At 39.0% G+C, this 27,970-nt stretch overlaps 2 protein-coding genes across 2 annotated transcripts in view; both read right to left on the reverse strand.

Moving 5' to 3' along the window:
* Positions 1–2,382: 2,382 nt before the first annotated feature.
* Positions 2,383–8,578, reverse strand: LOC106553693 (biogenesis of lysosome-related organelles complex 1 subunit 4). Its single transcript, XM_087707359.1, has 5 exons — positions 8,206–8,578; positions 7,682–7,753; positions 6,127–6,228; positions 5,320–5,454; positions 2,383–3,374 (listed from the first exon to the last, which is right to left on the reverse strand). The coding sequence occupies exons 1-5, from the start codon at positions 8,470–8,472 to the stop codon at positions 3,273–3,275; spliced, it is 678 nt and encodes a 225-aa protein (XP_087563485.1). The 5' UTR covers positions 8,473–8,578; the 3' UTR covers positions 2,383–3,272.
* A 5,361-nt stretch (positions 8,579–13,939) lies between these two features.
* PARD6G (par-6 family cell polarity regulator gamma) overlaps positions 13,940–27,970 on the reverse strand; it is a 107,970-nt gene continuing 93,939 nt past the window's right edge. The window contains exon 3 of the mRNA XM_014072509.2: positions 13,940–16,636. Within this exon, the coding sequence (XP_013927984.1) occupies positions 15,777–16,636 (860 nt within the window). The 3' untranslated portion in view covers positions 13,940–15,776. The remainder of the gene's footprint in view (positions 16,637–27,970) is intronic.

Below are 27,970 nucleotides of genomic sequence, written 5' to 3' on the forward strand. Positions count from 1 at the left end.
AAACAAGTCTGCATTAATGGCCTTAAAGCACTCCCTTTGGGAAGTGTTGAATAATGGTACAAAAAGGACTGTTTTCTGAGTTTGAACTAGCTATTTCATAACATAGGATGGTTGTTTCAAGCTCAACACCTCTGGAATGGTTGGAGCATACCATTTAAAAGTAGAAACATTTGTCCCTGCAACACTAAATTTGTGGCAGTAAACCACTTCAATAGGCATGAATTATGCTTTGCAATGGCAAGAGACGCATGGCGTAGACTTACTCATACTTCTAGGCTGTGCATAACAGGGTCATCATACTTCTCACTTTTGCCCACTATTTTCTGATCAGAACTTCAAACTGTATGTGCTGGTTTTTAAACCAAAGTAACAAAATGAATTGCTTGTCAGTGGTTTTGATCCAGAGTAGTGGGTATTAGCCTCTGGGATGTTGTAAGTTCAGTTGGGGTAGCCATGTGAGACTCAAATATTCTTCTGGCACTTTATTCTTCAACTTAACACACAAAGAATGGACAATTGTCAAGATTTTCCCTGCTTGTGTACCAACACTACTTTTACGTTGCACATCTAGAATATGAAAAATTATTCTGTAATAATACTGCTTATATGTTTTCTGGTGAAATATTGGGCTTGTTCCCATTCTCACTTTTAATCTGTATCTTGTATTTTAAAACATAATGAAATTTCAGTGTTCTGCAGTTTGATAACATTTACTTAAAAAAAAAATCTGGTGGAAGTTTTGAAACATGTTATATTTATTTCCACTACATTTTATAATCCCTGCTTTGAGATCATCTCTGGTGTTACCTTTCCTTTTGCTGAGGCTCTTTAAGCTTTTAGCAGTCTATATACACCTTATCCTGGAAAATCACATTTCTGAGTTATACTGGTTTGGTGCATGTCTGAGCTCTGCATGCTTCTTTTTAACTTTACAAATTTTCATGGTGACAGAGTGGTCCTCTAATTGGCTGCTTCATTTTTGAATAGTCAAGAATTATCAAAACAAAAAAGGGGAACTTCCCATGTTGCAGGATATTTTCATTTATTGTTTGTGTCAAGTGATAATCCTCTCATTCATTGATATTTTCACTCCATTAGAATAGACATTTCATGACTTTGGCATCATATCCTTAAACCAGGTTACACAATATCCTTGTTCAATTCACATTCCAGACCTTGGCCAGGATTACTAGCACCTTTCTATTTACTGATGCTGTCTTTGGCATTCCTCTCCAGTCATATACCTTACTAGTAATTCACAGAGGAATCCAGAGGCCAGGCTGAAAAATTATAATTGTTTTTTGAGTGGTCATCAGTAAAATCACATGATCCCCTTTCCTCCCCTACATTTAGTTTACTGATTTAGGAGAGGTTGAATAGTTTCTGATGTATGTACCGACATTACTACTTTACCATATACCATATCAGGTGCAATGAGCAGTTACTTCCATGTAAAAGGCTATATGGTCAGGACTGAAAATGAAATGCTTCAACTTGTACTTATACCAGGTATGATGGATGTATTCCCCTTGAAGTAAAACTTTAAAAGGCTTAAATGGTTTATATTGTTACCCTTAGTAAGTGTAAATTCCTAAAAACTAGAATTCTGATTCAGTTGTTCACAATCATGTTGATTTGGTAATGAAAAGGACAAGTGAAAAAATACGTACCTTCCTAATCAATTTAGCCCTACTTTCTCTTTGTTGAACTAGCATTTTCCCACTTGTCAATAATTCCAAGAAATACATATAGGTAATGAAACATCTGCAAGCAAATAATCAAGCTCAGAGAGTGCCAAGAACTCCTTTTCAGTGAGGTATGCAGCCCAGAATTAATGGGAGCTGAAATCCAAAATGTTTGAACAATGCAAATTTGTCTCCCGTAATTTAAGACTGGACATGATTGGCTGATAATATGATGGAGGTACAAGCAGAAAAAGGTGATTCCTCAAATTATATTCTATAAAGCTTTCACATGTTCCTTTAATAAAGCTATCCCTATCGTAAATCAGGTTACTGGCTTAGTATATACTACTAAGCTCCATTTCATTTTTACATCAACAGTTTGTGCACCATGGTTAAGCAAACTTCAGAATAAAGGTTAGAATAGTTCTTCAAAAATGTCATATTCTCCGTTAAAAAGAAAAATATAGAAATCAAGACCCTGTTCACTGTAGCTTTCTGTGACAAAAACTCATAAAAGACTCCCTTGCCCACCCACAGGTCCCATTAATTCATAGTGTATAGTTGTGGCGGGGACTTGGCTATTAATACTTTCCCCCCCTGCCATCTTAACATTGTAAAAAAAGCCAACCATCTTGACCCAGTTTCTCAAATGCATTTAGAATCTTAAGATGGCTTTGTAGTTAAGATATGGACAACATGCTTTAAAATGGCATTTTAATCTAAAAATTTAAATGCTTAATTACAAGTTAACAAGTGCTTTGCTGATCAAACATTTCACGTTTTATATAAAAGGATATTCATGAAAAACTTTATGAAATAGTTGCTTCTGCAACTTAGCAAGCTACATATTGCTGTTTTTCTTTAATATATAGCACTTCAAAGAACAAAGTTGCTTTTACTATGCTCTAGTCAGCCAGTGGATTTCTTCTTGCTGTGTTGAACAGAATCAAGATCATTACCAACAATACGTATTTTGCTCCTTATTGCACTTCTAAGTACTATTTCAAAAATATGCCTGTGGAACAGAGATTAACAGCAGGAAACACAGTATACTTTATTTTTCCCACTTACGTCTCTACATAATAAACTTTGTTAATCTTAGAAAAGAATTAGCCAGAAAACCATGGAACACAGTTTGGTACCTGGCTGTAAAATCTTTCTTACCCTAGTCTTATACCAGGAGAGAGAAATACAGAGGTGAATTATATAGGTTGGTTTTTCTGAACTATTCTGGCTGAAAATAATGGCTGGAAGACCTTCCTCCTGTATATCCAGTCCCATTCCATCTCTAATCTCTCAATTAAGAGGATAGTGTTAGATTTACTTACAGTTTATATAATATACTGTACATACTACCGTTTCTTGATAAAATTAGCTGCCACTTAAGGCTTTATATTAGATTGTGCTTTAAGATACTAGTATATTATTTCTACAGAAAATCCAGCTGAAGTAAATGCGCTTGAAGACAAACTGGGACATACAAAGAAGGCACTGTAGTTTTCCGGAAAAAAGTGCAGCAACAATCTAAAGGCCAGCATGGATCTTACTGATAATACTCTCCTTTACATGTTACCACTTCCAGTTTAATCACATACATTGTCCTTGATCAAGACAAGGAAAGTAGTCTTCAGTCTTGAAGAGATCAAGTGGCTCATACAGGGCTTGATTTTGCCTCGATGATGATGATTTCTGTAATGAAATTCTACATATCAAAATACTTTTACACCTGACTTTTTTAGAACCTACAATTTAATAGTTTTGAACAAAATGCCCCTCTTAAGTTTGTGTGCCTTCCATGAAATATACCAAGCAGACTTTGAAAAGATTAGAACTACATATACATTTCAATGTGCATACGGGATTTCTGGAACAAATTATCAGAAATGTATCCACTATTTTTCATGGAAAGTCTGTTGGGATTGTGGAGTTTTCCAATATGCAAATGAAAAACCTCTGAATCATGAAATGTGCTATGCCGTATGCTAACTTGCTTCACTTGAAAAAGTGAATCGGCATTTCATTCAGATTATCTTACTCCCCCATCCCAAACACAGAGCCAGGAGATGCATGACAATGGGGACAAAAGGTGCAGAAGCGAAGTCTGGCTTCTCAGGTCCATGTTGGCTGTTGCCTTCGTAGTAAATGATAGCAGTAACTGCTATGAAACAGTAGCGGAATATGACATTCCCCCGCCCCTCCATTATTGGTTATAACTCTCATTATTCCTGATTTAATTGAACTATCCTTATCTTTTGGTAAATAATCAGGTCAGTCTGCCATGCAAACATGCTCAATGTGCACAGATGATTTCAATGTTGCAGTTGTCCAATAAAAATATTTTAAGTGCAAAGGTAAACATACTGAACAAACAAGCCTAGGTAAACCACTAGCTATAAGAGGTTCTAATACATCAAGAAGGGGAACCTTTCTATCTTTATTCCTTTTATTTGGTTAACTCCCAAATCAGTGAATGGGTTTTTGTCCTTCAAAGTATTTATTTCAAGGAAATATCTTTACACAGCTTTTATAAACACATGTAAACCACAGAAAGGAAATGGAGAGTAGTTGAGCAAGATAGCTCATCTCACTGCATCCTCTTTCACATGGTGAAAGAGGATTACTGACCAAGCCAAAGATTTCTCTTTATAGAGGACCTGAGATGTATAATTTTTAATGTTAGAGGTCTAACTTGTAGCAAGTTAGAAAGACCATGTAGACAAAAGCAGCCTATCAAGAACTATCTGTTATAATTGTGGCCGCTCCCAAATGACACTTTCAGGGCAGTACCACACAGCTTTAGATAACTGTAGGAAGGCCATGTGGTAGACTGGCCACTTCTCCCTCACAAAGGTGATCATCGGAAAAAGTAAGTGAAAAGATGTGTGACAAGGGAAGGAGGCGCAAGGATGTGGGACCCATGGGGAAGGAAACAGGCCCAAGCCCTGTGGGAACTCGGCCAAGAAGAAGATAGGTCCAAGGGACTCAGGTGAAATGGAAAGAAAGAAAACCAGGTGGGGGCTGCAGAATCCCTACAATCAATTGTAAGGGTAGGCAACTTGCCAAGTGCCCAACTTGCTCATCTGACCACAGGGGCACTGAAGCCTCTGTAACTTTGGGTAAACATTGTTAGTTCCTTTGTTCCATGTGCCATGGTAATTTAGAACAGTCACTGAAGGAACATTCTAAGTTGAGGACTACCTGAATCAGTCTTATATACAGAATAAGAAGCATGGTGGATGAAATGAGCATGCTTATCCAAGCCCCTCCTCTGGAGGACAACAGGAGCAGATAATTTGTTGTCCTCCAAATTCCTTTGTATTTATTTAAAGGAACACCCTGAAAAAATAATGATTAAAATAATCATTTGTTCCCCATTTTTACATTCTTTGAAAATCTAAAATAACTATCTCACTGAATGTTAATTTGGAAATTATTTGGGGTAAATGTATCATAAATTTATGAATTCCTAATAATCGATCATCCACCTTGAGCTTATGGAAGTTATGCATCTAGATTTGGATCAGATTTGTCCCTGCTATAGAGATTAAAGAAGTCTAAGGTTTCTATAATCTACTCCATAAACTAATTTCAATTTGTATCTTGCATCTTTTCAGCCTTAATAAAGAAAACTTACATTTAAAAAAGATGGCACGTTGATTGTGTACAATAATTTCTTTAACGTATTTGGAAAATTTCCAAGGTCTGATTCTGCCTTTATGATCTGTTCCTCCATTCCAGTCACATTATTACCAATCATTTTTACAAAGGCCTGGTTTAAAAGAAAAAGAGAAAAAATAGCAATAACGTTAACAAAGATGGTTTAATTTCCTAGTTTTGAATTAGAATACTGGACTAAACCTGAAAAGAATTAAACTTCTTTAACCGTATTAGGTTAACTGCAGTGATTTCCTTAACAACCGTGGCAAGAAAGGTGGTAAAATGGGACAAAATTCACTTTAAAATGTCTCACTAAGCAACATAAATTTTGGGATCAATTGAGGTTGTAAGTTGAGGACTACATGTAGAGATTCATTAGATTTGAATACCAAAATGTATTTTCTATGATAGGAACTTACATATTACTGGGCAATACTAATATTAGACTTATATGTTACCTGAGTTTCAATGATTAAGTGAAATGTCATCTTTAAAATAAATTTACATTTATCTTTAATATTTATCAAAGATACATGTGTTCATTAAAACATTGGGAAAGCAGTGTGAATAGAAACATACAGTAGTTGTCCTTCAATTTCTTGCTGGAAATATTTTTTTTATCTAGATTATGATTAAGGATCTGCAAAGAATCAAAGAATACACTTAATTATCTCTTGCTATGCTGACATTATAAGGCTTAACCTCCAAAAGAAAAATAAAATTGAAAATAATTTCTATTAGCCTTGTAAAGAGAACCTAAATATTGACATTTGAAACACAATACCTCTAGTTTGTCAATCTTTCTATAGAGCTTCTTCATTTCCATTGCCTTTGCATGAATATGTGGCACACTTTCATTAATTACTTGAGAAGAATCATTTCTAATCTAAGAGAAAAAAAATACATACTTTACTGTTAACAAGTTAGGGAGAATAAGCTTTGACAAAATCTAACCAATGCATTTAAAATGGTACACAAACCTAGTTATCTTCCAAAAGAATGTATGCAACCCATACAAATTGATTTAACAGTTATTGGTCCTCCATCACTGAAGGTTTTTAAGAAGAGATTAGACAGCCATTTGTCCAAAATGCTACAGGGTCTCCTGCTTGAGGAGGCGGTTGAGCTAGAGGATGACCTCCAAGTTTCTTTTCCAATTCTGTTATTGTTATTAACCTAAGGCTTCCTTCTGATCTGTTAATGCTTCTAGATTTGCTAAATGTAGATTTCAACAGTTTACTATACACTGCAGATATAGAAAACAGGTTACAAGACCGCATAGAAATCAGAATTGAACACCACTATCTTTTATTGTTATGACAAATGTTTAGTGGTGGCGCAGTGGTTAGAAGGCAGTACTGCAGGGCTAAGTGACTACTCGCTGCCAGGAGTTTGATTCTCACATTCTCGCCAGCTCAAGGTTGATTCAAGCTTCCTTCCCAGGTCGATAAAATGAGGACCCAGATTGTTGTGGGGCAATATGCTGATTCTGTAAACCATCTACAGAGGGCTGTAGCACTATGAAGCAGTATATAAGTCTATTGTTATTATCTTTTTAGTGTCAATCAGTATGCCTAAAAGCATTTCTGCAGTCCTTTCATTTCAACTAGAATGCGGCCGCGCGAGCGATTGTGGGTGCACCTCGCTTCACCCACATAACACCTATCCTCTGTGAGCTGCACTGGCTACCTGTCGATCTCCGGGTACGCTTCAAGGTGCTACTTGTCACCCATAAAGCCCTTCATGGTAGTGGATCTGGATACTTGAGAGACCGCCTACTGCCAATTACCTCCACGCGACCTATTAGATCTCATCGATTAGGCCGCCTCCGAGTTCCATCTGCCGGTCAATGTCGACTGGCAACCACGCGGAGGAGAGCCTTCTCGGTGGCAGCTCCGACCCTGTGGAACGATCTCCCCGTGGAGATTCGTACCCTCACCATCCTCCAGACCTTCCGCACAGCCCTCAGAATCTGGCTATCCCGTCAGGCCTGGGGTTAAGACTGTAACCCGCCCGAATGGTATGAATGTTGTGTTTTAATTATGTATTGTCTTATATGTTAAAAGTTTGTCTTCCTCCCCCCCCCTTTTAAGTTGTGAGCCGCCCTGAGTCCCCCCAGGGAAAAGGGCGGCATATAAATAAACTTTAACCTAACCTAACCTAACCACAGGTTGCTTTCAAACACCGACAGCATAGGACAGTCTACCACAGGGGTCTCCAACCTTGTCAAATTTAAGCCTGGTGGACTTCAACTCCCAGAATTTGCTGGCTGGGGAATTCTGGGAGTTGAAGTCCGCCAGGCTTACACCGACTTACGCATTTTTAGGTATCATACCTACCATGTCCAGCATTCCCACAAACTCATCTACCCTGATCAATAAATCTTCAAGGCTCTTGTCCAAAGTCCCGATCTGCAAAAAAGACAAAACAAAAAGACCAAATAAAGCATTCGCAGTCCAAGCAAAACGGCAAGCGCAGGCGGGGGGGGGGGGGGAGCCCAGACCTCCGAATAAACTCAACCGGGGCAGCGGGTGGGAACAAGTAGCAACACCCCTCGAAGGCCACCGGTTACGTGAAGCCACTTCCCGACGGCCTTTTACTTTTGGCTCGCTTGGGATTTAAAGCGATTTGCCACGAAGTCGAACCGCTGCTGGGTGGAAACCGTTACGGCCCCCTAAAGACCGCGGCATCGGAATGCTTGCCAGAATGACCCCGGGGGGGAGAATCCCCTCACGGCCACCAACTGGAGGACGAGGCTGTGCGGGGGGAGAGAGGGACGAAGACGGCGCGGGACGACGCGCCAGGTTTAAAGCGGGCGAACCGGCCGGCGTTCAAAGCGGGCGCCTCCCGTCCATTCACTCGCCTGCCCGGCTGAGGCGGCGTTCTCGAGCGGCGAAGGGAGCAGGTAGGCGGCGTAGTCGGCAGCCGCGGCGGCCAGTAGAAACTCCCCGCGCGATGGATCGCCCGTCGCCGCGTACTCGTCGCCGATTCCCGAGACGTTGCTGTGGCTCTTGGAGACGTGGCCGCTGTCAGCGCTCGAGGACGAGGAAGACGAGGAGGAGTGAGACAGCGACGGCGGCGGCGGCTCCTCAGGGACGATGACACAAGGAGCTCCGGCCGCCTGCGCCATCTCCCCTCCCGTCTTCCGGCTCTCGCCCAGCCGTCTTATCACCTGATTCGGGGCGGTTTAAATCGGAGGCCTTCGAAATGACAGCTTAATTGTCGCCCCCCCTCCCCTCCCCTACGGAAGCTCAGCGAGGACAGTTTGAGCGACTGGAGTTACTCGCTCGCCTTTTTCATTCACGTTCTGCTTTAGAGAGTGGAGCCAAAGCGAGTGTTTCGAGGTGAAGCGCCTGCTTAGGTCACGTAGGAGAGATCCCGCCTCAAGGGAGTCGTGGGAAGGGTTTGTTTTTTTTTTGCTTGCATATCCCGGCCTGCTTTACTCCCCCATTTGGTTTATACCAGTGGTCTTCAACCTTGGCAACCTTAAGACCTGTGGACTTCAATTCCCAGAGTTCCTCAGCCAGCTTTGCTGGCTGAGGAACTCTGGGAGTTGAAGTCCACAGGTCTTAAGGTTGCCAAGGTTGGAGACCACTGGTTTATATTACACAGGGCCATTTTTTTTTTTTTTACAATCTCAGCGATTCGAAGACGTGGTGGACTTCAACTCCCAGAATTCTCTGCTGGCTGCAACGGTAACGGTTGTCGTTTGAGCAAACACTGTTGGTGGAGGAAACTAAGGGAAGCTTTTCGTCTTCTTCCCTTCCTGTCTTGACTTCCTAGCAGTGTTGTACATGTACAAATCTGTTGAGAGATGACAAGTTACTTTAAATTAGGCTGGTGTTGAGACGGCTTGATCAGAATTTGGATTCCCAAACTCTAGGCCACGTGGGAAAGTTTTTAAAAGTCTCAGGAGAAGCCAGTACACTGCAAGTCACCAGTTTTTGAAATCTTTCATTTTTCACTAATTACTTGGGGAGATGGTAGAATGCTTAATAGGTACAAGACTAGGTGGGATAGCTAATACTTTCAGCAAAATTAAAACTAGCAGCAATGATCAGAAATGGCTTGACAGTGTAGGAAGTTAGCACTAGTAGTGGATTTCCATATATTTTTTTACAATGGTTTGCTCATGTGCGTTTGCGGGTGTGTGATGCTTCTGCGCATGCATGGATATTTCTTCCAACAATTGCACAATGCAATCAATCAAAACTTATGGAAAGCTGATGAATTTTAAAGCACTAAAATGAATTGTTCACATATAATACACTGAAATACTGTACCATAGAGATGCCAAATACTTTAGAAGATGACATCTTCTAAACCAAGACCTCTACTATTAAAATATGGCATTAGATCAATACTCTGGTCATTACCAAGTCAGAAGGCTAAAGAAATGAGGGAAGACCCACTGAAATAGGGCAAAACAACAATAAGAATTAGTAACAATTCTAAGTAAGATATGCCAGCAAATTTGGAGAAACATAGTAGCCAACTGATTGGAAGAAGTCAATCTATGTTCTAATATCAAAAAGCCAACTGATTGGAAGAAGTCAATCTATGTTCTAATATTTAAAAAAAGCCTTAACAGAGTGTGTAAACTATCATCCAATATCCTTAATTTCACATGCTAGCAAAAAAAAAAAAATGCTTAGGAACATCCAACACAGATTAGAGCCCTATATGGAAAAAAACTTGCCAATTTTCAAGCTTTAGAAAAGGCTGAGGAACATGAAACATTAATGTTGATTTGTGTTGGATAATTGAGGAAGCTAAAGAATACCAAAAATAAGTTAGTATGTGTTCCGTTAATTATAGAAAGGCCTTCATTTGTGTTGATCATGTCAGTTGTAAAATGTAAAAAAAAATTCCAGAAAGATACTGATTTCATGAGAAACACAAGGTGCTGTGTCTTTGTGAAAACAAACAAACAAAGGCTCTAATACTGGGAAGGAGAGAAGGAAGAGAAAACAATGATCAAAAGAAGAGATGGATTCAGGTACAGTGACAATGAATCTACCAATGGAAGATCTGAAAGGCCATTGTCATGAAGAAAATCTATATGGTTACTAAGAGTTGACACCAATTTGATGGCACATAAATAAGTAGAATAAATAAATTATCTGTTATAAAACTGTTGAAAGTTTCATGTTAACTCGTTGACTTTTGAAATGTAATTTAAACTTAATTTTCTAGTGAAATTATTGCTTTGAATTCTACGGACTATATTTTGAAGACATGTGACTGTTGCTTTCAAAGTAATGTTTGTGCATGTATAAATGGCTCATAGGACTGAAAATCCTTTGAAAGTGGTGTTTTGACATGCACAAGAAAGCTGTGAAGCATCTGACTTCAATCATTTAAGGAGCTGCTTTTCCCAGGCATGCATGACTGCTTTACTTTTGCTAGTAAAATGGCTGTGTATGCACTGATGGATATGAAAACAATTGGCAGCAAATTCCAAAACAACCATGTGAGCTTGGAAGAAGTGCAGCTTCTTTAATCCCTCTGGGTGAAAATGTAATAAAGTGTATACCTGTGGTTTTTGTAGCTCATTGCTAAACTAGCTGTGAAAATATTCTTGGTCCTCTGTTAACAGTTCATGGTGTTTACAATTTAATTAGAATTTAAAAAATGTAGATAGAGACTTTGCAAAACTTTCATTTGTGTTCAGAAATACCCGACTTTTTGAATGGGCAGGAAGCATATAAATTTTGGATCTGAGGTCGAATGGCTGCTTATGCATCATACAAAAATAAGATTAAAATAAAAGGGAAAATGAAATATAAAATATCTATGGACACAGGTGGTTAGATCCCCTTTTACTACTTTTTACAGAGAAATACAAAAGAAATAGGAACTAAATTCTACAATATTGCAGAAGACAAGAGTCATGTTAACATGATTGACAGAAATATTTGGAAAATGGTGAAAGACATAAGAGTTTGGTTAATCTTTTAAAGCAAAAGATAGGGCAATGATTCCAATTATTAGAGATAAAAGATTAAATATGTAAAACTTCAAAATACATTGTCAATTTTTAACGTTCTATTCAGGGTGTACAGTATAGCAACCCAGATAATATATTGGTTGAGGATATAGAGGCTTTTCTAATACAAATCTACCACACTTAGGTGATACACAAAAACAAATTTGCCCCACTATCTGAGATTAAACAAAGAATTTAAAAAATGGCAGATTGTAAAACACCAGTAGTTGGGCTATCTATAGCGTGGTATAAAACATGTAGTGTCCGGTTTCCAAAAGATGCCCTAATGAATTCATGAGCCTCAAGCCAAGTTTCAAAAGAAAACCAGTCATGAGTTAACATATCTTTTGGTATCAAAACTTTTGTCAATTGTATGATGAGATAGCTGATAAGGGAACATATCAGTGGCATTTAATTAGATTTGTATTGCAATTACACCAAAATCAGTAAAGCTCATACTCAATATGCTAATCATTCTTATTAATGTTGATACAAAGATCTTAACAGCAGTGTTAGCAAATAGATCATAGCAATTGATACCATTCATTATTGAGAATGATCAAGTAGGGTTTATAAAAACCATGCAAGCAGAAATATTAGGCTAGCTGTAGATTTAATAGACTTAAATAAAAATTAAGACAATAGCAATAGCAATAGCAGTTAGACTTATATACCGCCTCATAGGGCTTTCAGCCCTCTCTAAGCGGCTTACAGAGTCAGCATATTGCCCCCAACAACAATCCGGGTTCTCATTTTACCCACCTCAGAAGGTTGGAAGGCTGAGTCAACCCTGAGCCGGTGAGATTTGAACAGCCGAACTGCAGAACTGCAGTCAGCTGAAGTAGCCTGCAGTGCTGCATTTAACCACTGCACCACCTCAATTTGCAATCTCATCATTCTGCAATCTCATCATTTCAGTATCTGAAAAAGCTTTTGCTGTATTAAAAAGCATTGGATTTTGAAATTCATAAAATGAATCAAGATATTATATGTGGTGCCCACATCTGAAGTAAAGACTAATGTACGTTTTCTGTTTCTTATTGTTTAGAGTAGGGGTGTCCAAACGTTTTGCAAGGAGGGCCAGATTTGGTGAGGTGAAAATGTGTAGGGGCCGATCATTCAGCCTGACATTCTTTGAACCATGAACATTAAATGCAAATGAACTATTTTATGAAAGACTAAACAAATAACTCAGGCGGGGAGAAGAGTCTGCGGGCCGCTCAAAATTTGAAAATGGACCACAATTGGCCCCCGGGCCGGACTTTGGACATGCCTGGTTTAGAGGAACTATACTAGGATGTCCATTTTCATCCTTTTCGGTATTTATATGGAGCACTTGATTTGGCTTGTTGTATTAGACAAAATAGGCAGATTTATGCAGTAGTGCATAATTCACTTGAATATAAATTGGTTTCACTTCCAGATGACATTTTTATTCTGAAATGTCACACGACTTTATTCCAGAGCTGATGCAAATGAAAGTTACCTTTAGTAAAACAGCTGGAAATTCCAACTGATCCAAATCGGATTTGATGCTACCAGGCAAAACTTTGGTTATCTAGTCATTTAAAGAATCTCAAGTCTGTATTTGCATGAAACCCTTCAAATATTTAGGCATATGTGTACACAAAATTATAACTCAGTAATGTGTAATATAAATAAAATTTATAAAGAGGCTTCTTCATATAAATGAAGTCATTAGGTGGAAGTCATTAAACCTTGCCCTCTGGGGAAAACATTATTCCCAAATTAATTTATATTGTGTGGAGAATTCCTCCTTAAATGCATGGAAAATATATTCATAAAATAAACTTTTTCCTTAGAAAGTTTTAGAAGGTTCTTCGATTCAAAGTACATCAGAGATGAATTTCCAATTAAGGTAGGAGGATTTGGTTATCTAGATCTGTAGCTATATCATCAAGCTTACTGTCAAATATTAGATACTGGAAGCCAATAATTGGTATTAATTTTCCAATCTGGACAATTTTGGAATATGTACAGTATAGTATTCAATTCAATTCAATTTATTGAGTTTGTATGCCGCCCTATTCCAGAGAGACTCAGGGCGGCTAACAATAAAAAGGGAGGGGATACAAAAAAATAAAATAAAAAACAACAACATACAAACAATGTATGTTTGTTTATTGCACATAACTGCAATATTTTCAGCCACAGCCTCTGTTAACAACATTGTTAATAATGTATGAATGTTTGCATTTTGTTCCTTTTTGTTATTATTTTTAAAGCAAAAAATAATAATTAGAATAAAAACAAGGTAAGAGCTGGCCCCATAGTATTGCTGAAAATTGGACACAATTGGAGAGCATCATCAGGCTTAAACAATCGCACTGATTGGATTTGCAAAATCTGACAATTCTACTCCTCTCTTACAGACCAGCCCATCTGGTTTGAATTAACAGGGTATGTGAAACAGGAGATGGAATTCCCTGTTCATTCTCCTGTTCCTCTGTGAATGCCTTGATTTTCTCAGGTTGCCAACTTTTGAACAGATTTACAGTGTGTGTGAGGATCCAGGAAAAAGAGAGGAGAAAGGATACATGCTGGCCAATTGGATACAAACGTTTTTATTTTATTTTTTGTTTAATACATATTGACATCTTTTTTGTGGGGAAAAAATCACCTATATTGTAACAGTTTTAAAAAGCAAAGATCCCAAGAAAAAAAATAAATACTCAATTTATACTTACCGGTAATTTCTGACAATTATTTATCAAAACAATGTAGCCTTCATGGCTATCTACAATGCCTTGTATGATCTGCTGTTACCAGGGTGGGAGGATGATTTTATTACATTAATTTATTTGATTCTTTATTATTTATTTTTTAAATGAGGTTTTATATTCTGTAAGCCACTTTGAGTCACCATGTGTGAATAGGTGGCAATATAAATTCATTCATTCATTCATTCAATCAATCAATCAATCTGAAATGATCATGAATGTTCCACGGACATCAACACAGTAATTTATAGTAAGTAATCTTAGTTGCACAACTAGTCAGGTATTGCTGCTAGAACTAATATCACTGAAGCCCCCATTCTAGTTCAGGTGAGTCATAAGAATTTCAAAATTCACCTCACCATTTCTGGAATTTCTTAACTGCAGCTATGAAACTGGAATTCTGAAATGCAACAGATGGTCATTGTATTCAGTTCAGCAATGAGAACTAGTGAATTTTATTCAAAATATGATAATAAATTACTTTCTATTAAAACTTCAGGTCAGAAGGTTACCTGTAAGATAAACAAAAGCTAGACTCTAAATTAAATCAACCAAGCTCATTCCTTTGGAAACACTTTAATACACAATCATATACAGTAAATAACAAAAACAGTTAAAAGTAGAAAAATACACCGTAAAACAATTATATTTTGTTTCTAGGCATCTCAGGAATATTTTCATATTTTCTCTATAAACCATTTTAACAATTTGCGGCATTTCAGAATAGAAAAGCAGAGCTGAGAGCAAGTCTCTTTTAGGCTTGTCTGTTATTGTCTTACAATGCTGCTGGTATTTTAGACTTCCGAGGATAGGTAACTCAACAAGGTTTAGAAAATATAATATAGGTCCCCCCAAATTAATATTTTAATTATTAAAGACTCAGTGAATTCATTTTAATTCTAAATATTAGAGAAATTTAGTGGAATTGTTTCTGTTACCTTAGAACATAGATGTAATAGGATTCTAAGTTCTAGTTATTCAATACTGTCAGCAAATCAGAAGGCGAAATCAAGGGTCACAAAACCGGGAGCATTGGTCTAATAAATATTTTAATAATAAAAAATATAATGCACATCCCATGTTATTGTGGTGCATTAATAAACTAGCATTCATGCTGCAACTTTTTTAAATAAACAGGAAACTCAAGTTTATGCAGACAGACCTATCAATGACCAGCAGGGGGTGCTGATTTAAAAGGAAATTATTCCAGCAACAGAAATTTCTCACCCATGTAAGATTTTATACATACAGTACAGACATATACAAACATAAAGTCATTTGGTCAACGTTTCATTCCCAAAGGAGGGAAGGGGAAGGAGTAAATACAGCATGCCTTCAACTATAGTCAAGATAGAAAGCCATTCTTTAAAGGCAGCATTTCCAAATGTAGGTGCAATCGTCAATTTTCTGTATAAAAAAAGCTAGGAAACAATTACCTAGTGGCAGAAAGTATGTTTTTGGAAGATAACGTAATTGTTATCCTCTGAGATTAATTGATGAAGCAGAAATCATATTTACAATTTCCATGGGTTACACCAGACAATACTTTTATGTCTAATCAGAAAAATTGTCCTTCCAGGAAAGTAACATCTCTCGCACATCAGAACATTTATGACAAGTGACAATTCTCACTCTTCTGCATGTAGATTGATTGAATTGTTCCAGGAGGCACTTCCAGAAAGAAATAAAACTCAAAAGCATCCATTAAAGTGTTATCACAGTTCCATCTTCTTCAATGCCTCCTTTGGGAATAACTAAACTATGGCGAGGATCAGTTTTTAAGGAACTAAGGATTTTGTGAATATTGCCATTGCTTTCTCGTCCAAAGCTGTTGTTGAATACTAGGTCTCTCTGTAGTCTGTGGCTAAGACTGTTGCCATTGATTCGGGAAAGGCTACCGGCAGGAAGACTGTGAGATTTTGGAATGGGCTGTGGCTCCAGGCAGCCTTCAATTACGATGTCAGCATCCTCATCGCTCTCCATTTCGTCCGGGTGGAAGTTCTGTAGAACATGAGAAGAAGGCAAACTGTGATGGCTGGCAGTGCTGTCTGTAGACTGACCAGAGCTCCCAGACATCCGACTGCTTCTGATAATATTGTTCCTTTGGTTTGCTGGCTTGACTGTGATGATAAGATTATGGCTATTGGCAATCATCATATCCGTCACCTGATCCAGGGTTTTTCCTGCCACTTCTATCCCGTTCACTTCCAAGACTTCATCGTTGACGGCAAGCAAGCCTGTGCTCTCGGCTAACCCCCCAGGAACCATCCGTGAGATGAAAATGCCAGGAACTTTTTCCAACCCATGGGGAGTCACTCTTACGCTGGTGCCGTCACGAATATAAAATCCAAGTGGTTTCTCACACCCGTGGCGATACAGTCGTACCCTTCTATGAGTTTCAGGCAGAATATCCACATCAATGATAGAAGACACTGGTCTGAAGTCTTGAGGCATGCTGATATTAACATGAGGACGCCGGCGAAGGTTGTCATTACGGAGAGTCACCAGAGCCTTCTTTTTCCTTGTTAAGGTGTTTGAACCAAAATTTCCATAATCCGCTTCGTCTGCAGAGAGAGAGAGAAAAATTAATACCTCAGACTAAATCCTATGTAGGCCATCTTCTGCAAGAAGATGCAGAAGGAGCTTTATCTCCAGCTTTCATAATGCGCCAACATTTAAATATGGTTGAAACACTGCTGTGAGAGAAACTGTCAATTAAAGACTGTGCTACTAATAAACATGTATTTTGAAATATTGGAAGAAAATGTCTAGACTCTAGATTGAACAACAAAAAAAAAAGAAGCAGGCTGTTGTTAGGATGAACATGAAGCAAGAGACCAAAACTATTTGTTTGATGACAAACATAATGTTCTCCTGCTAGAAGAAAACCCCCAAAATGAAATGTAATTTGTGGCCACTATGAAGAGAAAGCTAGAAATAACAGCAACACGTGTATGTCTGGCAGTTTACCACTCCTTCAAAGTCATAAATGAAGCAACTAGCTAAGACAACAAGATTAGCTTTTAAAAGACTGTAGGCAAGTAAACGATTAGCAGGACCAGACTGATTGGCTGCCAGTTATCATTGATTAATCAATAATATATGAATTTGCAAATTGCACCAGAGCACTGTTGCTTTTAAGGGACTACTATTTCATCTCTAAGAGCACAAAGCCGTATTTCAAACCCACATGAAGTCTGTAATAGCTTTGTTAGTTGTAGATTCTTCTAATAAACACTGTGTAACTTAAAATATATAAGCATTTTTGTAAAGGCCTGTGTTAAAAACTCTTGTAGTCTAAGATATAAAATATGCATGTGTAGGCAGGCAAAAATATATTTTAAAGGGGTCTCAGCAACCTGATGCTTGTAAATATGGGAAAGATGTGTAATTGCATCTGTCGAATGTAGGAAGCATCCCTTATTCTATTGTCTTTAAGAAAACTTTCATTCAAGACAAAAATAATCCACTTGTATATCTACTCTATCTTTCTATCTATCTTTCTATCTATCTTTCTATCTTTCTATCTATCTTTCTATCTATCTTTCTATCTTTCTATCTATCTTTCTATCTGTCTATCTTTCTGTCTATCTTTCTGTCTATCTTTCTATCTCTATCTATCATCCATCTATCTATCTATCTATCTATCTATCTATCTATCTATCTATCTATCTATCTATCCATCCATCCATCCATCCATCCATCCATCCATCCATCCATCCATCCATCCATCTCTCCCTCTCTCCTGATCATCCTGCAGTTGCAGATGAGTAAGTCACTAAGAACTTTCCAAAAAGGCCTCAAACCGATCAACACTTCAAACTGAAGATGGACAAAGCAATGCTCGGGCCTGTGACATTTCAACTTAATACCACAATCTCAACAAAACAATGTTAATTCCATCCCCCACAAACTCCATGATGCAAAACTGAACCTCAAATGGAACGGAGGGGGGAAGGCTTCCTTTTGCAAACATTTTCTCCGAAGATAACCAAAGACAATTTAGGCCTCCTGGAAGAAAATATTTCAATTTCCTCATGTTTAGAAGCAAGACTATTGGAGACTTGCATAGAACAAAGAACCAGTGTCAGGAGACGCAGGTGGGTTATTTTTGTAGGCACTTTATTAACGTCAGGCAGAAAATCAATATGCACGATTAGTTGAGAGACCCAAACATATAACTCATGATCTAGCCTGCCACAAGCAAGCTGTCAGGGCAGAAACACTAATTACAGTTAATGCGGCTTTACATAAATTGTTTAAAAAGACCAACAAGAGCCAGAAAGGATTTGTGCAAATGTCAGGGAAGCCATCTTTAACCAAACTAAAGGTGCAAAACTTATAGGCACCCCTAGAAGGATGTTCATATAGGCAAATGTCCTATTACTGAGGATGTTTTCCTAAGCATGTCCAAAAGGTCCCATAGAGTTGTAATTCTTTAGCATGACAGGCTGGGAAAATGTATTAAATGCATGATGTATAATCATATTAACTGTACAGTATTTAATATTAATGTTTTAATTAAAATATGGGTGCTGGCCATTTTTTTTTAATGAAGCTGTAAATATTTCACTCGAAGGTTAAATTTGGCTGTCAAGTTCAAGTTTTGCACATTAAATAAGAAAAGAGGGGCTCATCATCAGTTACAAACTGTCTCTTAAACACACACACACACACACACAATAACTGGTCTAGGCCAAGGCTCTCCAAATTTGGCAATTTTAAAACTTCTGGACTTCAACTTCAACTTTATAGGTCACTACCTATAAAGCCCTACATGGCATCGGACCTGGGTACCTGAGAGACCGCCTCCTGCTGATTACCTCTCTCAGACCAATTAGATCGCACAGTTTGGGTCTCCTCCGGATTCCATCTGCCAGCCAATGTTGGCTGGCGACTCCCCGGGGGAGGGCCTTCTCTGTTGCAGCTCCAGCCCTCTGGAACGAGCTCCCTGTTGAGATCCGGACCCTTACTACCCTCCCGGCCTTCCGCAAAGCCACCAAGTCCTGGCTGTTCCAGCAGGCTGGGGGGAGCTGAGAAGCATCTACCTCCACGGAAATTGTGAATGTTGGTTTTGTTTTTAATATGTTGTCTTTGTCTCATTCCCCTCTTTCCCTTGTCTTTTGTGAGCCGCCCGGAGTCCTCCGGGAGTGGGCGGCATACAAGACAAATAAATAAATAAATAAATAAATAAATAAATAAATAAATAAATAAATAAATAACTCCTAGAATTCCTCAGCCAGCCATTCTGGTTTCCTGGCCTAGGCTATAAGGCAGCAACCTGCATATTCAATTGTAAGGTGCAAGAGGCTGAACATACATAAGCAGAAAATAGTCCAACACAACCTTCTCTCCTGACAAGAACAAAGCTGAGAAAGATGGTCCCCTCCCAGCCTCCCAGGAATCTGACATCAGAATGTATGCAGATCCCTGGCAAGTATGGCAGAGGTTTCCTGTTGCTGCGCCTTTGCTTCCTTGAGGCCAAAGCCAAGATGAATACCAGGACAAGTTAAAGCAACTTGTTCTGAAGGTGGGGCTGATGAATTGCTACTTGCTAAACTGCTGAGAGTTTGAGATCCAGTTAAGCAACTGTGAGGTTAGGACGCATCCATTTGGCTCCTGCATTGCTGATAATGTCCAGTGAAGGATGCTTCTTCTTTTTTTGGAACAGAAACAATTACTTATTTTATCATCTGAGCCTCCTGAATTAGATTTTGCTGATATCTGAGATATTTTTTTAAATAGGAATAGAACAAAACACTTTCAAATTGAAACAAATTTAAAGTATTTGTATTATTAAAGATACAGACTAGATCAGTGGTCACCAACTAGTGGTTTGTGGACCATTGGTAGCAGAAAAATTATTTGCATTTTTTATATTGCACTAAATACTATTTATCTTTTTTAAAAAACCGTATTAATGGTCTGCAGGATTTAAAATTGAGAACCGAAAGGTTAGTGACTCCTGGACTAGATGAACTGTTTACATCCCAAGATTTGTCAAAGATGGAGGGATAGGTGTAACATAAATCCCACCTTTACCTGGAACTCTGCATTGAACAGGGTTTCTAAACTCATTCAGGGGACCAGAGGGGTTTGCTGATCTGAGACATTATGAGCTGGGGATTTACTGTATGTTTCTGAATTGATGCCCCCAGAAATTGTGTGTAATGAGTAACAGTAACATAAAACCTTTTCACCACTAGGATTTATTTTGATTCCCATTTTGTATCATATATTCTGATTATCCCACCAATTTTTTCTTCTTCTTTACTCCAATAAGGTCTGGAAAATAGTTGTACAACCATATATCTTTAAAAACTTAAAAAGTTTGTTTTAGTTCCTGAATGTTCCATATCTGTTTCACTTTTCCTAGCCTGATGCTGTTGAGAGCTATCGATCTACCATGTCATTTACCTCCACGGAAATTGTGAATGTTGGTTTTGTTTTTAATATGTTGTTTTTGTCTCATTTTCCCCCTTTCCCTTGTCTTTTGTGAGCCACCCGGAGTCCTCCGGGAGTGGGTGGCATACAAGACAAATAAATAAATAAATAAATAAATGTCTCCCAACCCAATGCGCAGAAAGTGGCTTTAAGCACCATTTTCATTTTATGTATGGCTTACATGTAAATACTGAAACCTGTGAGATGAATGTAAACTTTGACAGTCTGATCCTAAAAGAGATGGGGAGGAGAAAAATGAAAAAAAGAAAAAAGAGAGAGAAAATATTTCCAGAGGAGCTGACTTTTTAAAAACATGACATACACGCACACCCACACAGAGACAGGCAGATCTTTAATACCAGAAACGCTGCTCTTCTTGCTTGGACAGCTGCTTTTCACAGGAATTGCCTGCCAGACAAAATACCAAAGCTTGGCCAGATAAGAATAGGTAAACAAGCGAGATTCCACAGAAAAAATCAGACTGCTAGCCTCATATAGGAAGAATTTGTTTTGGACCTGGTGTTTTCAATCCACGCACACGCCTGGTAGATTTCGTCTGATAATGCTGCAGTGTTCAATTGATCTATTGGAAACTATATCAGGAACAGAAGTACTTCCACAAGGGGACTAACTTTTATTTCATAGTTTTAAAAATGAAACAAGTCTTTAAGGACTATGGTGATGCCCTCCACACCATATGGTCATTTCCTGAATGCAAAGATTAAAATAAATAACAATTTACCTCTTATTTTGATCATGGTTCCATAGAGATCAACATAATGTGTTGATAACATTTGGCTGGGGAGCTGTTCCATCTTTGTCATAAAATGATGGGAAAGTCAGAGATACAGAAACGTTTAAAGGAAACAGATATATAGCGAACTTTGACTTAGGCAACTTCCTTTGGCCAGTAGAGATGTAAGCAAGAAAGGAACACAAAGTATCATCCATCCAAGCCTATTTATGCTGACCAAGTTTACCAAGAAGCTCTAAAAGAAAGAGTTTTACCAAAAGCAAAAAGAGAACCATCTTGGCCCCGTCTGGAACAAAAATAATAATGTAGAAGCCTTTTAATTCTTCAGAAACCCTAACCTACAAAAGGAAAGATGACCAAAAAGTTTGGGGTGTGGGAGGGGGGGAAGAGGGAGAAAACACAAGGCCAAATCTCTCACAGATCAATCTTTTAGTTGGGTTCCACTGAAATTATCAACAAAATCCTAAACAAATGAATAAACTGACGGCAATCAGCAGCAGCAAACTTGCAATTTTGCAATTTGCAATAGCTGGTTCATTCACTATTGATCATTTTTTCTGTGGGCACGTCTTCATTTTTTTATGGTTTCCCATTTATCTTCACTCCCACCCCACGCCAAGCTCCCCGAGTTGCTTCCTCCCTTTTTGTAGATTTTGAGATTTTTTTCTCCCATCAGATTTTGAGATTTTTTCTTCTCCTTAGTGCAGTGTTTCTCAACCTTGGCAACTTGAAGATGTCCAGACTTCAACTCCCAGAATTCCCCAGCCAGCATTCGCGAATGCTGGGAGTTGAAGTCCGGACATCTTCAAGTTGCCAAGATTGAGAAACACTGCCTTAGTGTCTCACTGAAATCACCTTCACTTAGATCTCATCGGAAATCTTTCTCTGCTAAAATCCAAAGGCTTCAGCTGTGACTTCAATTTCCTTGACTGTCTGCTGCCTTTGATCTCTGTCCAGACTGACCATCTAAATTTCTGTGATAAATTCTGATACTTTCCACAGGAGGAAGCTTTCTCCACTCCTCACCACTTGTCCTTGGAGTTTCCATTGGATCTGTTTGTGGGACCTTCCTTCCTTCCCACATATTAAATGTTGAGTGATGTATACAGGTAACATCCAACTTCTCTTCCTAGATCTCCCATGCTCATATAACTCCAGATTTTCAATATCCAACCTGCTCTCAAGTTCTATTAACTACTCTATAACAATATTATAAATGTAAAATTCTTCTGGTCCAGTCTGTTGGCCAACCACATATCCCTACTGATCCAAATTGCCTGGCCATCTCCTTTCTAGACTCTTCTTTGTTCTCTTATGATTTCTCCGCCCTCTTGCTATTTCCTAGCATGTCACTCTCAAATCATTGTCCATGATGGCTATGGGATTCTGGCAATTATCATTCCACAATTGGCTATTACAAGACTGATGACAATCAATAACTTCTCATTATTTGGGGCTAAAAGCCCTAAGATTAGTCCTTTGAATGCAATGCCATGGATTGTTTTCCCCGCAAAGACAGGGCAAAACCTGTATTTTAGTTTTTTTTTTAAAATTAAAACTAAAATTAAAAATGTTAAGATTATTATTCTCCATGTCTTTAATTTTCTCCATCTCTCGCATTAAGCATTTTACTATATTATCAACTAATTATCAAGGTTGCTTTGTGGGTGGCAATTAAGATTTTTGGAGCAAACATGACTGGATAAGCTCAGGTCGTTCGCCTTGGACTAATTATTAAGACGTTATATTGACTTTGGGATTACTCCTTGCACTAACTCAAATTTGCCCTTCCTTAGCCTTCTCTATATTTTATTCTATCCCTACCCTTGAAACTATCCGTAGAGGCTCCAAGGCTTCCTGTACTTTAACCGTTGCTCATCACTTGCTGCCTCTTAAAATGCTACAAAGATAATATTCAAAGTAGGTAGTATTTCCTTTTTCAAGGGAAGGTGTTCAACATCATTTTTTTCTCTTCGTTATCTTGACCACTACAAAACAGCCAGTCATTTTTAATCAGGTCAACAAATGGCAAAGCCAGTGAGTCTCCCAGGGAAAAATTGCATCCATGACTATTTCCTTTTTCTATCAGCTGAACAAAAAGTTTGGAGAGTAACCAACCTATTTCCTTTTCTGACAGAGTTCTCGTTATCTTTATAGTGGAAGTACAGCCAAAATAAGCATGATACAGCAAGGGAAATCCACAACTCTGTTCAACGGGCGAGGAAAGCAAGATTAAAGTTTATGGAACTGAACTGACATCGGAAGACTTCCAAATATCCACTTCATCTTGTTATCTAAAGATGTTTGAAATCTTTCTCAATGCATCTTTGTACTCCTCTGTTAACCTCTGTTAAGGGGACGATAGCAAATGTTTCCAAAAACAAACTGAATTAACTAAGGAACAAAACAATCATACTCATTGCTTCTTGAATGAAACTGCAAATTCATATATTATTACTACTGCAATGTGCTCTACATGGGGCAGCCCTTGAAGAGCATTCGGAGACTTCAGCTTGTCCAGAATGCAGCCGCGCGAGCGATCGTGGGTGCACCTCGGTTCACCCACGTAACACCTATCCTCCGCGAGCTGTACTGGCTGCCTATCGGTCTTCAGATACGCTTCAAGCCGCTAGTCGTCACTTATAAAGCCCTTCATGGTATTGGACCTGGGTACTTGAGAGACCGCCTGCTGCCAGTTACCTCCAATAGACCCGATCAGATCCCACAGATTAGGCCTCCTCCGAATTCCATCCGCCGGCCAATGCCGACTGGCGACTACCCGGAGGAGAGCCTTCTCTGTGGCTGCTCCGACCCTCTGGAACGAGCTCCCCGTGGGGATTCGAACCCTCACTACCCTCCAGCCCTTCCGCAAAGCCCTTAAAACCTGGCTGTTCCGACAGGCCTGGGGCTAAAGAGTTTTTGCCCCCCTTCTCGAATGGTATGGTTGTTGTGTGTTTTTAAATTTTGTATTGTTATGTCTCGTCTTTTTATTCCCCTGTCTGTACCCCCTTCCCTGATTGAATTGTGAGCCGCCCTGAGTCCCCTTCGGGGAAAAGGGCGCCATATAAATGTAATAAATCCAATCCAATCCAATATTGGGGGCTTTCTGAATGTATGTTTGCAAAACTGTGGCAAAACGGGGCAATTAATTGGAATATGAATACTATCATCTCCTAATACATAGAGCACATCCCGTGGATATAGCAGGTAAGAAGTTTGATCAGGAGACTGTGAGTTCTAATCCTGCACTAGACATGAACACCAACTGGATGATCTTAGGCCAGTCACTCTCTCTGAGCCCAACCCACCTCACAGGGCTGTTGTTGTGAGACAAACACGAGGTGGAAGGAGTATTATGTATGTTGGCCACATTGAGTTATTTATAAAAATAATAAAGATTGAATAAAAATCAAATAAATATGGTACATACCCTGGGTTCAGATTCACTATTGAAACTCACTGGGTACTCTGAACCAACCACTCTCAATCCAATCTATCTCACAGGATAGTTGCATCCTGCAAACAGATTTTAGTTTCTGGAGAAAAGTAGGATAACTTTACCACAACTTTATCCTTGAAGTATTTTTATTTTAAGTTACATTTTACCTAGCCTATGGGTTGGACATGACTTTGTAACTAACAACAACAAGTAAATAATAATCAAATCTCTGTTGCCTTGATACAAGCAGTTACCAACAACTGGTTGTGTGTAACCAGTCATTTACACAAGTAACATGTGGCTTGTCAAACATCTCGGTTTAACCTTGGATGCAAATGGGGGGGGGGGGAAGTGATCTAGTGTTATCCTTTAGAAAGTATGCTGTTATGTCTAGTTAGTCCCCTTCCCGCCAGGGGTGGGTTTCAACCGGTTCGGTTGGAACGGGGCCGGCGGCGTCCTCGTGCACGCGCGCAGTGCACGCATGCGTACTAGCGTCTGTGCGATGCTCTAGCTGCTCCTGAAGGATCGCGCAGACGCTGTATGCATCCTGCGCATGCATGGAAGCGCAGAACTCATCAAAACCGGGTAAGAAACGCGGGCGGGCGGGTGGACCCTTCAGCGTTCCCGGAAGTTATTTACTTCCGGGTTTGCCGACCAACCAGTTCGTGGGGACCGCCGCGAACTGCCTGAAACCCACCCCTGCTTCCAGCTAATACCTTTCAAGTGTCTGGAACCATTTCCGTATCCAGGAAGCCACTGTGCATGCTGGCTGGGGAAGATGGTTATTGTAGTAACACGTGGAGACGATGTCACGATGTAGCAATGTCATGGAGTTCGGCTGTTATGGAATTATGGGCTTACTTTTGAGAGCTGCACAGGAACCATTCCTGCCTCTTGGTAACGTAGCCAGCAGAATTGTGGCTTGCTGGAAAAAACGATCACTTTATCCAATGAAAGAATACAGCACTTAAAAAAAAAAACCAGCCTAAAAAGTCTAGCATTTTTATGAGTTTAGGGAGGTGCCTGAGCAATGCTCTGTATCAAACTTAGCAAGTCAGGAGATCAAATGTATCAGGACGCAGCTGCGCCTTCGTTTTAATCAGTTTTACACAGTTGCTCTCCAGGATGCCAAGCTTTTTTTCCGGACTGGCAAGCCAACGCATCCACCTGTATGTTGGGAGGAAAAACAGCCCATTTCACTCCCAAGTGGGCTGGGTCCCTTGTTTATCAGCTACGTCCTGATGGAATCAGGCATTCAGTCCACCAGCATCGCTTCGGCATCCGACTCAGTTCCCAGGGGTTCCACCCTCAAAGAAGAGCTGCTTCGGAGAAAGCATACAGCAGGGCATGACTCCAGGGCAGTCCTGAAGCCAGACTCCAAAGATGGCAACCAGGAGCTCCACTTGGAGGCAGGCAGTTCATCATCCCATGTGAAGACAAAAACTGATAGCCTTGAGCACTTTTCAGACAGGCCAAGTTGAGTTCCGAGAATTGCAAGAAACCAAGAACAAGGAAAAGGTGTTGAGTGGGAATAAAGGGTGGTGGGTGCCCTAGGTCAACCTCTGGAGAATCTAAAGAGGAGGAGGGATGTCAATGTTGGCAGTGGAATGAAAGAAAGAGAAAGTTATGAAGTGTCATACCTGCCAAATAATGTATTCTAGATCTTATGGGGCACCCGTTGCTTCCCATGGTACCTTCTGAGAAAAAGGTCTCCTTCTGTAGCTTAACTGCTTAGGTTTATAGCAAAATCCTTTTCAGGATTCTTTTAAATACATAAAATACATGTTTTTATTCATATCTAACGGAAATACCATTATGGTCTTAGTAAGCTAAGCATCAGCTTATCACTGGCCTGATGTCTACATAAAGCTAAGCATAATAGCTGAGTTGAAGGATGTTTCTGGAGCAGAGGTGGAATTCAGCCGGTTCGGACAGGTTCAGGCGAACCGGTAATGGGAATTTTGATTAGCTTGGAGAACCGGAAAATACCTCCACCCCACCCCCATCATTCCCTGTCCTATATTCCCTTCTTTTTTAGCTCAGCTGATTTGCATGGAAGAGCAGATTGCCGTGCTTCAGTTGAGCTAAAAAACCAGCACAGCTCAACAGCACTGACTTCAAGGATGGTCTTTGAGTACTGCATCTGTGTGTGAAACGCTCTCTCATAGAACTGGTAGAAAAGATTTGGAATCCAACCACTGTTCTGGAGGTACACTAAGAATTTTGAGAATGTGTTGGCTGTTGTTTAGACTTCTTCATTCATAAATGATTGTCATGGAGAGCATCACAATCTATACAGAAACTTTCTGGTTAAAATACTACTGGTTAGTCTTTTACTTAAAATACTACTGGTTAGTCTTTTAAGTCATCCTCTTGCAATGGATGTTTATCTTTGGTCTTTTTGGAAAAGCAAAAAGTACACTTCTAAGCAAAGCATTGGCTTCAGGACCTCCTTCTCATTTTTTAAGAAATCCCATACTGTAAATATAATCTTCCCAATTTGAAATAAGTATTTTGTATTTGTCTCAAAATTTTCGTTCCATCTTCAGGTATAAAACATACAATGTTACCTCGGTACTCATTAATTGGTTCCGGGAGGCATGATGAGTACCAAAAACAAGGAATACTAAATAATTTTTTTCCCCATAGGACATAATGTATAGCCGACATCAACAGGTTCTATATTTGTGCATCAAATATCAAACAAATAATGAGTACCAGGACAAAACTGTCATGTCAATGGTTGAGTACCAAACTTGATGAGTTTCAAAGCAGTTGAGTACCAAGGTGACACTGTATTTTAAAATCTAAATGGAATAGTAAGCCTCGTGGCTCTCAAGGGAGATAATTACAGGTTCTGCTGGTTCTCCATAATATTAACACAAATATTACCCCAGAAAATCCACAATAACATTGTAGCTTATCATTTTAGATGAACTGAACATTCAACATTCATTCTTCAACATTCCTCAGTCTTGGACCAAGTTATTGTTAATACTGATACTCAGCTTGCTCCTAAATAAAAATTTGGGTAGCAGAAAAACAGATCGATCTGAACACTATGAGAAAGATCTTTCTTTGGGAAATATTACAAGAAAGGGAAATAAGCATATTTTCATGAAGACTATTTAGAAAGAAAGAGAAGATGTTTCATCTTTCCCCGTAAAGCAAGAGCTTTCTAAATGTTGATAAAAGTGTTCAAAGAAACTAGCATTCATGTTATTTGCTTCTGTTCCTCAATTAAGCATTTACCATGGGGTC

The sequence above is a fragment of the Thamnophis sirtalis genome, unplaced genomic scaffold (genome assembly GCF_051295495.1).
Source record: "Thamnophis sirtalis isolate CommonGarterSnake01/CBP01778 unplaced genomic scaffold, rThaSir2_p1.2 scaffold_2, whole genome shotgun sequence".
Taxonomy (NCBI): Eukaryota; Metazoa; Chordata; class Lepidosauria; order Squamata; family Natricidae; genus Thamnophis; species Thamnophis sirtalis.

Coding starts and splice junctions, on each gene's coding strand:
- LOC106553693 (XM_087707359.1), bottom strand. CDS start 8,472: ATGGCGCAGGCGGCCGGAGCTCCTTGTGTCATCGTCCCTGAGGAGCCG. Junction 6,229..7,681: donor TTGTGGGAATGCTGGACATG/GTAGGTATGATA, acceptor TTTTTCTCTTAG/ATTAGAAATGATTCTTCTCA. Junction 3,375..5,319: donor ACGTGCCATCTTTTTTAAAT/GTAAGTTTTCTT, acceptor ATTTCATTACAG/AAATCATCATCATCGAGGCA.